This window comes from Neoarthrinium moseri (genome assembly GCF_022829205.1).
Source record: "Neoarthrinium moseri strain CBS 164.80 chromosome Unknown scaffold80_Wmoseri_CBS_16480, whole genome shotgun sequence".
Taxonomy (NCBI): domain Eukaryota; kingdom Fungi; phylum Ascomycota; class Sordariomycetes; order Amphisphaeriales; family Apiosporaceae; genus Neoarthrinium; species Neoarthrinium moseri.
The window spans coordinates 51,796-63,919 of record NW_026055194.1 but is presented as its reverse complement, the minus strand read 5'-3'; the positions used below and the strand labels follow the sequence as shown (position 1 = coordinate 63,919).

Below are 12,124 nucleotides of genomic sequence, written 5' to 3'. Positions count from 1 at the left end.
TGGAATCACTGCTATCGGAGCCAGTTACCCGCTAGCGCATGATTGCCGATGCGACAACCGTAAAGAGGGTGAGGGGCCCAACTACTTCATTTGATTCAAGACTACCCCGAGGCAAGGCATTGTGACGTCTGCTGCAGACAGGAATGGGGGAGCGAGGACAGGTATCAACTCGAACTCAGAGCGGCATTTATAATCAGAATTCTTGGCATTATTTTCCCAAACGCAGTTGGTCCTTGTATGGGTCAGTGTTGGAGTACGGAGTAGATAGGGTATGTACCTGGAAGGGCTGCGGGTCAGAATACCGGTACGCTATCTATCCTATCTCCACCCAAGTTAGTTAACTATTACCGGTATTGGGGTAAGTATTGTAACGTATCACCGGGCTGGTGATCGCCTCCAGATGATAAGTTGCCTTGCTCCATCCTTCGATAAAAGCTGTAAATTTCGGGTCATATTTTAGGCCCGACCGATGCTTGTTACGAAACTCGGCGAACCTGGAACAATGAAGTTGATGAGGAGTTTAACATGATTGGCCTCAAACATTACATTCACGTCCTGGCGGCTCCATAGTTATCATACACGACTTAGTCATTTTCCCTCAACCCAGGCACCATTAGGCTTGTACGGAAAGTTCTCGTGCATGTGCTTCGCAATCTCCCGTCGGGTCGTAACCCACACTCCCTCCTTTTCTGAAACGTACTTCATGAACTTACGAAGCGCCTCGGACCGGCCAGGCTTGCCGATAATGCGCGTGTGAAGGGGTATGTTCATGAGCTTCCCTCCCTCTCTGTAAAGACAGTCGAAAGTGTTCTTGAGGTACTGCTCGTACGTTTCTGCCACCGAGCTACCAAAGCCGGGCGACATGTGGAACTTTCCATCATTACAGTCGTAGTTGTAAGGGATCAGGAGCATTCCCTTCTTCTCATTGTCGGGCAGCGACTTCTCCTGCGGCAGGTCGAGCCAGTATGGTACATCGTCATTGTAGCACTCGGATGACCACAAGAACTCGGCTCCCACGCTCTTCCAGACTTCAGGGAATAGCATATGCCTGGAACAACGTCAGTATCACTCTGCTCGTTTAAGACTCTCATTTGGTCGGCGTCGACTCACGTTTGCGGCGTGCCTCGACCAAAGTACGCTCCCACAGGAAACTCTCCAGTCACCTCCTTAATAAGCAAAATGGCCTTCTTGATGTACTCCTTATCCTCCTCCAATGAGTAATCCCACGTGTCAATCCATCGAAGACCATGGGCAGCCACCTCGTGGCCGTCACGAATCAAGGCCTTGGCAAATTTGGGGTTCTTCTGGAGTGCCATCGCAACTGCGTAGGTGGTGAAGTTCCAGCCAAACTCTTTGAAGAGCCGCATGATCCTCCACGAGGCCGACCTGCTTCCATATTCAAAGTCGTGCTCGGCATTCAGGTACCGGGCATTTTCCTTGTGACCACCGGAGGCACCCTTCTCCCACAAATAGGGTTCTGAGATCTTGTCGCCCTCGAGGACTGAGCGCTCTCCGCCTTCCCTGGAGTCACTCGTAAGCTGATTGAGCCCCTCGCACCAAGGGGATTTCAACGCACTCGTAGTTCAATACGAAAGATACTGCTATCCTCGCGCCATTGGGCCACTTTGGATCAAAGCCTTCCTCGCCGAAACCTATTCAGAATCAATAACATGCATCACTACGGGGCGTCTTTATAAGATAGTACCTTCAAAATCACGAGGCACCTGTAGACTCTCCTCGATGTGAACCATGTTGGCAGAAATGAGTAGCAACTAGCAGACGAGTTTATCCTTCAACACAACGAATAGCAGGTTCTTGCGACGATGGTAGCTAGAGAGTGCAGAATCTCAAATTTCTAGCGGATAAACAGGCCCTTCGTGAAGAGATAGAGAAGATATCTCAACTCCATTTATTCCAAACACCTATGTCCTCGTTAGCCTCCGGTTCAGGTCACCATCTGCGGAGTAGCTCATTGGAATAGGAAACCCGAAGTCCCGTCGACGCGTCTACCCCGATCGAATGATATGCCCAGGCTCTCCTTTAGTCATTGACTGTATGTCATACCCGCTTGCCGCATGGGTCAGCACTGCCCGCTAAATAAGAGTTGCTAGTTCGCCCTATAGGCGGGGTATCGGAGGTTCCGACGCAGTTTGGCTACCCCCTGAAGCGCCGATGGACATCCGATACCACCGACTTTAGACAATGACGACCGATTTTTTCTCTCATGTTACCAAAATCGCAGCAAAGACTATACTCAGGCCTAGCCGCAATTTAAACCCTCTAGATTTTGCCATAGGAGCTGATTCGGAAATATAATTGCATCACTGACTTTCGCGTGAATGAAGAAGCACTAAGACAAGCTGGATACGAACTGTCTCGAAAGCAATGGCCTGCATCTATGAGTATAATCAATTAGGTGGTCTATATTATTCTAGCATTCCTGTCTAGTCTATTGCATATTACCTCTATCTAAATGTTGCCGGCAACGAGTTATGGTCATTAAAGACTTGGGGTCTAGGCGGGACGCTCTTTCGGCTCGGCCTCGGCCCCAATCTCAGTCCCAGCTTCCTCAAATTGCGGCTGCATTATCGAACTTTCGACCGAGGAATCATTGGCTTTCTCGCCAGGTTCCTCAGGCGGTTGCAGCCCACGATCTCTCACAAACACGCAGCCCAGGAAACAAGCCCCGATCAGGGGTACTTGTAGAATAAAGACGGCCCTGCTCGCCGCCATGTACGCATCGAGGACGCCATCAAACCCAGGGCCCTCTAGTTTGGGAAGTGAGTATGTATCCTCCGCCAGGTAACTGTACTCTTGCGGAAGATTGGCTCGTAATGCGGCTTGCAGCACCGCGGCTGAGATGGCAAGACCACAAGCGCCTCCAGCGCATCGGAAGAAATTCCGATTGGACACGATGACTGCTCTTTTGGACTTCGGCACGTGGGACTGGAATGCGACCAGTGTGGGCTGGAAGATGAAGCCTACGCCAATGCCAACGATGATCAAGGGGACGATGATCAAACCGGGTTGGGTATCTCTGTCGTAGTACAGCATAAGCCCGGAGCCAAGAGTCCACAGTCCAAAGCCAGCCCAGATGACCTCGCCGTACCGTTTCCGCCTGGAAATGTACTGCCCAGACAGAATGGAAAAGCCTGCCTGAAATGATACAAGACAGGCTGTGAAGGCAGCCGAGACGACAACCGAGTACTGCTTCACATTCTGGAAGTAGAGGGGTAGGTAGTACAGATACGACTGATACACAGCGCCAAAGAGAAAACTCTGACAAAGCATGACCGCCACTACGGGGTTCTTGAAAATCGTCACTATTACAGGAATTGTTTAGTTTTCATAACGTTTCAAGTATTTGCCGCTAAAGTCAAACTTACAAGGCATCATTGGCAGCTTTGCTATCCTCCATTCGAACATTACGAAAAGCACGAAAGCCATGGAGCCAATCACCAGCATAGATATCACCATGGGAGACTCCCAGGGGAAGTAAGAGCCACCACCGCTGATCGGTATGAGGATGAATATTACCCCAACTGACGAGGTTAGGACGCCCCCATAGTCAATCTTCTTGACGCTCTCCTTGAAGCCGGCTGTCGGGGTCTTCGAGGGCAGCAACCACCATGCCACACCTCCAACCAATGCAGCTAGTGGTGAGATCAACCAGAAGAACGCTCGCCAAGTCGTTCGAGAGATGAAGGCTGCAGCCAGGAATGGACCAGCCACATTGCCCAACCCGACAAAAGCACCAATGATTCCCTGGTACTTTCCCCTTTGTTCCAGGGTGACGATGTCGGACAGGATAATCATCGAGAGGTTCGTGATACCACCACCGCCTATCCCAGCAATAGCACGAAAGACATAGAACATGGCCGCATTCTGGGAGAGGCCGCACAGCAGTGCAGCGATAGACAACAAGCCCACGGCGCCGAGGTAGACCACTTTCCTGCCAAAGATATCAGATAGCCGGCCGTAGAGCATCTGGAACGTCGTGTTGGCGATCAGGGACGACGTGCCGGCCCACGAGATGGTGTTCGCCGCATTGAGCTCCTGGGCAATCGTAGGTAGTGTAACACTAATGCCATTTTGGTCGATGAAGGTGATCAGCAGCGTCAACGAGAGGGTTGCGGTAACAATTAGCAACTTCGCCTTGGGCAGGATCTCGGTCTGGTCGTGCAAAGCCTTCTCGGCTGCCCGTTGACGGCTTGACATGCTCGGTTCCGCATCAAACCCTGCACAGTTGGGTTGATAAACAGGCTTTTTCGCCCCAATCTGTTGAGGACTCAGGAGAATCTATAAACAGAGCGAGATCTGCTTTTCTTTTCCTCCCATTGCCAGAGCAGAAGAAGTAAAGAAGTTACGGTAAGGGACTTCGAGCCCGCCTACTCGGCCAAATTCCGATCGCATCTCGAATTTTGCCATGTCTCGTAATTCCGAGCGGTTTAGCAAGTTTGGTTTCACTGAAGGACCGGCCGCTATCCACAATTCTTTGTGTGCAGTGGAGTCGATAGAGTGGAAACTCTGCGATGCTTGGCCCTCTCAGGGGCTAGGACCTCTGCTTAGACGCTGTCGGTGCGCCGACGGCTTTTCGGGGGCTATCGGATGCTGCGCTACGTCCATCGGCGCCATCCCGATATCACTTACTCCGGATGCGGATTGCCTACACCCCGGGATCGTGGCGACTGGGCATTATGACTAAAGTATCACCCTCCTTCTCCGCATGGAGGATCAGCCTTGCTTATCAGTGATTCGAGCCCGCATCTGGACGACATGAATACCACAATGGAAATGTCGCCCGCCCTAGTCACCGGCTATCTGCCCCTTCGGCGCGTTCCAGCCGCCTGGAACCTCACTTGCCATTCTTTAGCCTGAGGCTCGGTCGATAGCGCCAGCCGATATATAGACTTGGTCACAACGGCCCGCGATGCAGATGGAAGCAAGGTAGATCATCACGGATTCCAATTGACTCGGTGATCTCGCATTTGTCAGTCTTCTGATTGGACCGCACCGGTCAAGTGGTCGGCAACTATGGCAACCACCGTGCGCAAGGTTAAGACGGCCTTGTCCTCGCCAAAGGCATTCAAGGACGCCATCAGAGCCCCTGACGCCCCGGCCGAGGGCCATGCGTATTTCAACGAGGACTTGCTACCCACGCCGCCGGAGGCAAGGACGTGGACCGCACTGCACTTCTTCAGTTACTACCTGACACAGACTTTCTCGTCCGGTTCCTATAATCTGGGCGCGACTCTGATTTCTATTGGTCTTCAGTGGTGGCATGGAATCATCGCCGCCGTTATTGGCTCGGCGATTCTGAGTGTCGTGGTCATCCTGAACTCCAGGGGTGCGACCCGGTACCATGTAGGGTTCCCAGTGTATGTGCGAGCGGCGGGAGGTATCGGCGGCTCGAAGCTGTTCGTTGCGGTTCGTGCTTCGGTAGCGGTCATCTACTTTGCAACTCAGAGTTACTATGGTAAGGCTTCTGTACCCCTTGTTTCTGTGCTCCCCTGAAGAACAACTCTGACCGGTATCAATAGGGGGCATGATCACAGCCGTCTGCCTCCGAGCCATCTTCGGCTCGGCGTGGGAGAACATCCCCAATACTCTGCCTGCGAGCGCGGGGATCTCGTCCAAGAACCTCCTGGCCTTTTTCATCTACTGGATCATCCAGTTCCCCGTCATGTTCCTGCACCCGACGATCCTGCGCCATCTGTTCGTCGTCAAGGCCGTGTACACGACGGCCGCGCTCTTCGGCCTGATGGGTTGGGCGATCCAGAAGAACGGCGGCAGCATCGGCAGCTTTAGTTTCGCGGGCCAGGTCACCCTGAGCGGCGCCGCGCTCGTCTGGCCCATGATCCAGGCCATCAACTCGGTCATGGGAGCCCTGTGCCCCATCCTGATCAACCAGCCCGACGTGGCACGCTACGCGACGAAACCCGAGCAGGCGACCTGGTCTCAGGGCACCGGCATCTTGATCTCCAAGGTGATTGTCATGTTCGTGAGCTGCGCGACCACGAGTGCCAGCACGGGCTTCCTTGGCAAGAGCTATTGGAATGTCTGGGACCTGTACGATGCCATCCTAACACAGTACTGGTCACCCGCGGCCCGTGCCGGCATCTTCTTCGTTGCCTTGGGCATGGTGCTTGCTACGATTGCCACCAACGCCGGCAGCAACTCATTGCCGGTGGGTGCCGATACCAGCGGACTGTGGCCGCGCTGGGTCACCATTGTCCGAGGCCAGGTTGTCTGCGCCCTACTCGCGCCGCTCTGCGTGCCATGGAAAATCATCGCCAGCGCCACTTCCTTCCTGACCTTCCTAGGCTCGTACACGGTCTTCCTTATGCCCATCTGCGGCGTCATGATTGTCGACTACTGGGTCCTGCGGCGCGGCAACTTCCACGTCCCGAGCCTGTATACCAAGGCCAAGGGAACACCATATGCCTACACAAACGGGTGGAACCTGCGGGCGGTCGTTGCGTGGGTTGCTGGCGTGGCGTTCACGGTCCATGGAATCGCCGGCTCGCTGGACCCCACCGCGGTGAATCAGGCGAGCAAGAACATGTACAAGTTGGGCTTTCTGCTCTCCCTTGCTATGGGATCTTTCGTGTTCTACATCCTAAACCTAATCTGGCCCGTCCCGGTATACCCGGACGAGCGCGTGGGCGAGGGTCTCAAAACCTTCGAGTTTATGGCTGATTCCGAGGGCTTCTTTGCCGGCGAGAGTATCGATGGTATTCGTGGTGTCTTGACGGGAGACGGCGGGATTGAAGTCGGTGATACCGACAGCAAGGCTAGGTATGGAAAGGCGTACGTGGACGAGAAAACGGGGCCTGTCTCTGTCTAATAGGTAATTCGGATCTAAAAGTCGATTGATGTTGAGGTTCATTTACCTCGGGAGGAAAACAATGAAATATGAGCAATGTCACGTAAAATCCTAATAATAGTGTGCTAAAATTTTCATCAACATCCTGGATGTGCTCCGCGGTCCAGAGAATATCTCCCAAATATTCAGTCAGTATTAGAGTTGTTGTAGCGAGCCAGGTAGAGATCAGGCTGATCGTTAGAAATCACATCGTCCCGAAATTTTGCTGGCTGCGATGGAGTTTTGCATTCCTTGTCACAGAAGCCCAAAATCGATTGGCTGTGATGACCCTACAGTAATCCGCCCACTTTCAAGTCCAGAGCATTTGGCAGAGTAAGGAGATCACGCATCGTATCTTCTAGACGAGGGTTCTTACGTGGGTTATATTTCGTCGGGGTATCATTCCAGCTAGCAAATCCCAAACCGTGGGTGAACTAACTAACTCATCTGTGTTACAAAACAAGCCATCTGTCGGCGATATCCCTCATGGCCTCGATGTCCCCGCCAATCAAGCAGCACTGCTGCAGGTTGTACGCAGCCTCGCGCGCGAGGTCTTCTTCGCCTATCTCGTCGCCCTCGATCTCCAGGAAGACGCGTCGGTAATATTCGGCCGCCAGATGCGTCAGTCCGACGGCGTGGTAGCTGCGGGCCAGGTTGTAGTGGGCCTCCTGTCTCTGCTCAGCGGTCATGGCGGTGGCGAGCTTGGCGTCGTAGTAGCGATGCAGGAAGGTGAAGCCTTGGGAGATAGCTTGCTGCCTATTCTCCGACTGACGTTTGAGCGCATAGTGCAGGTACGCTTGGCCAATGCTGATGTTGATCATCAGATTGTCTGGGTCTAACGCGTACGCACGTATGAAATAGTTGAGCGCAAACGTAAAGCTGTTTGAGATGAAGAGTATGTGACCGTAGAGCATGAGCAGTTGCACGTCCATCTCCTTGCCGGGGTACACCTTGGGGTCGAATCCATCCAATGTACCCTTCACTCGGTCGTCGGCTGGAATCAATGCAGAGTCCATCATCTTGATCTGTCGCAAGGTGAACTTCTGTACTCGAGAATCTGCGTACCAGGTTGCTGTTGTGTCGCACAGTCTGCTGAGGGCAGCATACATGCGAAAAGCATCAGACGAGAATGCATAAGTGGCCATAAAACCACGTGCCACTTCTACGCATCGCTCTTCGTCCATACCACGAACAGCGCAAGCTGCCATTGTGATGTTGATCAGGAACTTGTCTTCCGGGTTCTCAAAGAAGACATTAGCTCCCATGGCAGCCTCGCATATATTGTACGCATCCTTGAAATGACCAGTATGCGCAAGGCTTAGCGCATACTCCAGGAACAGATGCAGCCACTCTGAGAAATCAACATTTCTATAGCTCACAGTAGTCTCGAGCAGTTTGCGGGAGTTGATCGACGACTGTTGTGCATCCACTTCGTCTCTCAATCGTTGAGCCATTTTCAAAAGATGCGGGTTCGCCGTGGCGGACTCAGACTCGTCCTTCTTCAATCCCATCTGGGTAAGGTACCGATCCCACGGGTAGAACGCCTTGAATGAACGGAAGTCATCAATCAACGCCTTCGCAGCCTCCATCCAAGCCTCGCTGGGCCCATCTTCAGCATCATCTTGGGCCTCGCGGATGAAGCTCCACTGCTCAGCCAGATATGCGGACTTGCGTTCTTCTTCGAGACGCCGATCCTCATCCAATGCGAACAGCAAGGGTCTTTGGCGATATATCTTTTCCCTTGGTTTCTTATTGGGATCACGGGGCTTCCGAGGGCCTGTCGATTTTCTCTCCTTCGGTTCTCGGGGCTTCTTGTCGAGCTTCGGTTTTGGCGCGATCTTCCGAATGATACGTGGTTTGCCTGGCCGCCGGTCGTCCCCATTCTGCTGGCCGCTCGTACCTGCAACCTCTTCGTCGCGTTCCTTTTCGATACCCATGGCTTCTTCAAGCAACTCTAAGGCCTCTTGATTCTTCCTGGCAGCTTCGTACATTTTCGCCAGTTCATAACGCGCATTGACGCGAGTATCGGTGGGTGTCTCTTCAAAGTCCAAAGCCGCAGTGAAGCACTCCTCGGCTTGTCTTTTGTCTCCGACCTCTAGGTAGCATTTACCTGCTCGGTAGAGGTTCGTAGCATCAAGGAAGTCATCCTGCCGTCTGAGCGGTTCGAAGAAGGGCAACGCCTTCGTAAGCCGCTTCGTTTCGTATAGAGCTGAAGCAACTTCCAAGAACAACTCGGATTGCTCCGCTCCATCTTCCGTCTCCGATACTTCCGCAGGATCAAGGAACTCAAGGTGTTGCTATTCAAGGTCAGCGTCGTCCAATCCAGCACTAATAGGAACAAGATACGAACCATAGCCTCATCATCTTGAGCACGATCTAAACGAAGACGGCATATCGCCAAATTAACCCTCAAGCGAAGAGGAAGCCCCTGACCGTAACAAGCTGCCGGATGCTCGTCAGCCTTATACTCGGGAATCTCTTTCCGCCGCTCATCCCCAATATCCCATTCACGGTCGTCCGATAAGTTGTCCCAGAAATCTTCTTTCTGGCGGCCCAAAAGCCATCTTGACAGGGATCGTGCCTGCTTGAGGGCGTCTTCAAACTGCTCGAGGTGTAGGAGTAGAGCAATATAGGTACAAGCATCATCCCAGGTGAAAGGATTAGGAATGTCAGTAAGAGAAGCGCCGGTAGGATACTCCGCCTGGACATGCTCAATGCAAAGAAGATACGCGTCCCTTGCTATTTCTCGTTGTCCTTTGGCAACTCTCCTCTGGTTCTCATATAACTGCACCGAGGCGTCGGCCAGACCTCTCAGGGCAACCACGTTGTCTGGTGAGCGCTCCACTATCCATTTGTATTCGCTGGTTGCCAGCTTAAAGCTCTCTCGGGTTAAGTAAAGCGCAGCACGGAGTTGACGAACACCGATATTGTCAGGTTGGATCTTGATGGCTTGGGAGAGGGTCATGATCGCAATCTTCAGCGTATCCTCTGAATCCTCCGGTTCTTCCTCAAGAAGGTCCAAAGCGAATCGACCGCAGTTCAGCCAGACTTCAAATATCTTGGGTTGTAAGTGAGCTGAGCACACCGAGGCCAATAGACTCGGCTTGTTCTCCCCACGCTCTCGGAGAATTTCGGCCAACAGGTCCCAAGAACGGTGGATTTCGCCATTGAGCCTAATGGCGTCGTTTACCTGACGTAGGGCTTCGTCCAGATCACCACTCATGAATGCGCTTGTTGCAGCACTCAAACGCATCTTGACGTCCGCAGTCGGTTCTGCAGGCTTTCTAGGTCCCCTTTTGATGATTTTTCTCTGGCTTGGCTGCTTGTCACTAAATTCGGCAAACAAGTTCTTGTCGCTAGCTACGCCAGTCAAACTCTTAAGACTTTGCATGGATCCTTTCAGGGTAGAGGCACTATTTTGCATGGTCAAAAGCAAGTCGTCACCCAGGTCATCGGCATCATCTTCCATGAGCTGGTCTTCATCTTGCATGCCACCATTGTCCGCAAAACTCTGAGCCTGGTGCATCCCTTGGGATGTTTGCTGAATTGCTTGACCAGGCTGAACTCCTTGTGGTCCTGTGGTAGCAACAGGTCGTGGAGCACCTTGTGACTGTGGCTCACCGAACTGCGTCGGTCCATTTTGTTGGTGCAAGCCCGAATATGTTGTGTATGGCTGCTGTGCCCCAATAGATGTTGTGGGGTAGCTAGCTTGGTTCACTTGCTGGAAGGCAGGCGACTGAGGTGCCATGTTTGGGCCTGTACCACTTGGGTAAGGCTGAGCAGAGTGCTGTTGGCTCGTGACGAACGATTCGTGGTTCGATGCATGAAATGGTGCTGCGCCGATATTTTGCGCAATGAGCTGTCCAGAAGCGGTAGCATTGCTATTTGCAAACTGCCCAGGAGCTGCCCCATGAGGCATTCCACTTCTAGACTGCTGGTAGGCCTGTGTGTGTACGTTATTTGGCGCTTGCACTTGTTGGAATGAATACGGCGTATGGTGAGATGATTGATCATTCCCTGACGGTAGAGTGTGAGACTGAACCTCGTGTGACGGTGCAGGAGCAATGGCTTGTACAGGTCTTCCGTTGCGGGCTGGCGTGGGTGCGATGGGTCTTTGAGAGGTAGCACTTGATGATAGACTGCCTCGGCCGCGGTCCCTCGAGCTCACTGACGAGCGGTCCCCTCTTGCAGGCTGCGCTCCGGCGCCTACCATAGGTTGTCCAGCCGAGGGGGTGTATGGCGATGTATAGTATCCTTGCGGTACATCTGGAGGCTCAGGATACCGGCTTGCATTTGGTTGAGTCTCCTCTGGCTTGGGTGTCACCAACACCTCTGGTCGCGAAGGAAACGGTGCAGGTGAGTGCTCCGGCGGTGGCCCTTGGGGAGGCAAGATTGAAGGATTAAGCGGCTGATGCACCGGCATATCTTGTGTAGCAATGGATTTTCCTGCACCATCTTGGCGTGAAGACATGCCGTCAGATGGAGGCTGTGGTGGGGAGGAGGCAGAACGGCGTGACGACTGGGCCATGATCTGCCTAGCCACATAGGCAGGGTCCAGTGAGGGTTTCATCTCTCAATCCAGGCTTCTGGTCACTGGAAAGACAACTTGAGCGAATCTTTTCGTCGGCAATATGCAATGCTGATGGCCTCCCAGTAGCTGCTGGTTGGGTGTACTGGCGTCGCAATACCTCGAGTTGCGAATCAAGGTAGACGGCCCCACAGCAAAACTACGTCCACCAACTCATGGGCGAACACGGCTATCAATGATGGTCTGTAAGAGCGTTATTACATTGGCTTTCCTCATCGGGAACGCGAACGAGGTAACTCACCAGGGAGGGCATCGGTGCTGATGGTGAACCAGCTGTATCGGGATGCTTGGTAGTTCCTGGCTTCCAGGCGGACAGCCGGTGTCACTAGCATGCGACATTCGCCCAGTCAGTCCATTCTTATCAAATTCCGCACGATTTCGCACATGTAGCTCTTCGTAACGTCACAGAGATGGCCTCGTAGAAAAATGTCACAATTTCCGCCATGGAGATCCCAAGCTTGACGATGGTTGAAACTAACGAGCAACATCAAAGTCTGGCTGGTTGTCTCGAAAGAGCTGGCAGTTGGCAGCCTACCGCCACAGCTGCCAAGAGCTGTCTTTGACAACCACCGAACTTTGAAGATGCACACACAGCTACATCCACGACCAGCACGCATGCATTGGTTTTCCTTTATCAAAATCAATTTCTTAATCGGCAGGTGCATGTCTCA

At 52.9% G+C, this 12,124-nt stretch overlaps 4 protein-coding genes across 4 annotated transcripts; 1 reads left to right on the top strand and 3 right to left on the bottom strand.

Moving 5' to 3' along the window:
• Nucleotides 1-588: 588 nt before the first annotated feature.
• Nucleotides 589-1,751, bottom strand: JN550_012146 (uncharacterized protein; the record flags this gene model as incomplete). The annotated part of the gene is made up of 4 exons (XM_049310591.1): nt 589-1,048; nt 1,111-1,521; nt 1,577-1,652; nt 1,706-1,751. The coding sequence occupies 4 exons, from the start codon at nt 1,749-1,751 to the stop codon at nt 589-591; spliced, it is 993 nt and encodes a 330-aa protein (XP_049165867.1).
• A 763-nt stretch (nt 1,752-2,514) lies between these two features.
• JN550_012145 (uncharacterized protein) lies at nt 2,515-4,218 on the bottom strand (the record flags this gene model as incomplete). The annotated part of the gene is made up of 2 exons (XM_049310589.1): nt 2,515-3,323; nt 3,387-4,218. The coding sequence occupies 2 exons, from the start codon at nt 4,216-4,218 to the stop codon at nt 2,515-2,517; spliced, it is 1,641 nt and encodes a 546-aa protein (XP_049165866.1).
• An 816-nt stretch (nt 4,219-5,034) lies between these two features.
• On the top strand, nt 5,035-6,847 carry JN550_012144 (uncharacterized protein; the record flags this gene model as incomplete). Its single annotated transcript, XM_049310588.1, has 2 exons — nt 5,035-5,476; nt 5,541-6,847. 2 exons carry the CDS (start codon nt 5,035-5,037, stop codon nt 6,845-6,847), a joined length of 1,749 nt encoding a protein of 582 aa, XP_049165865.1.
• A 470-nt stretch (nt 6,848-7,317) lies between these two features.
• Nucleotides 7,318-11,393, bottom strand: JN550_012143 (uncharacterized protein; the record flags this gene model as incomplete). The annotated part of the gene is made up of 2 exons (XM_049310587.1): nt 7,318-9,162; nt 9,216-11,393. The coding sequence occupies 2 exons, from the start codon at nt 11,391-11,393 to the stop codon at nt 7,318-7,320; spliced, it is 4,023 nt and encodes a 1,340-aa protein (XP_049165864.1).
• Nucleotides 11,394-12,124: the final 731 nt, after the last annotated feature.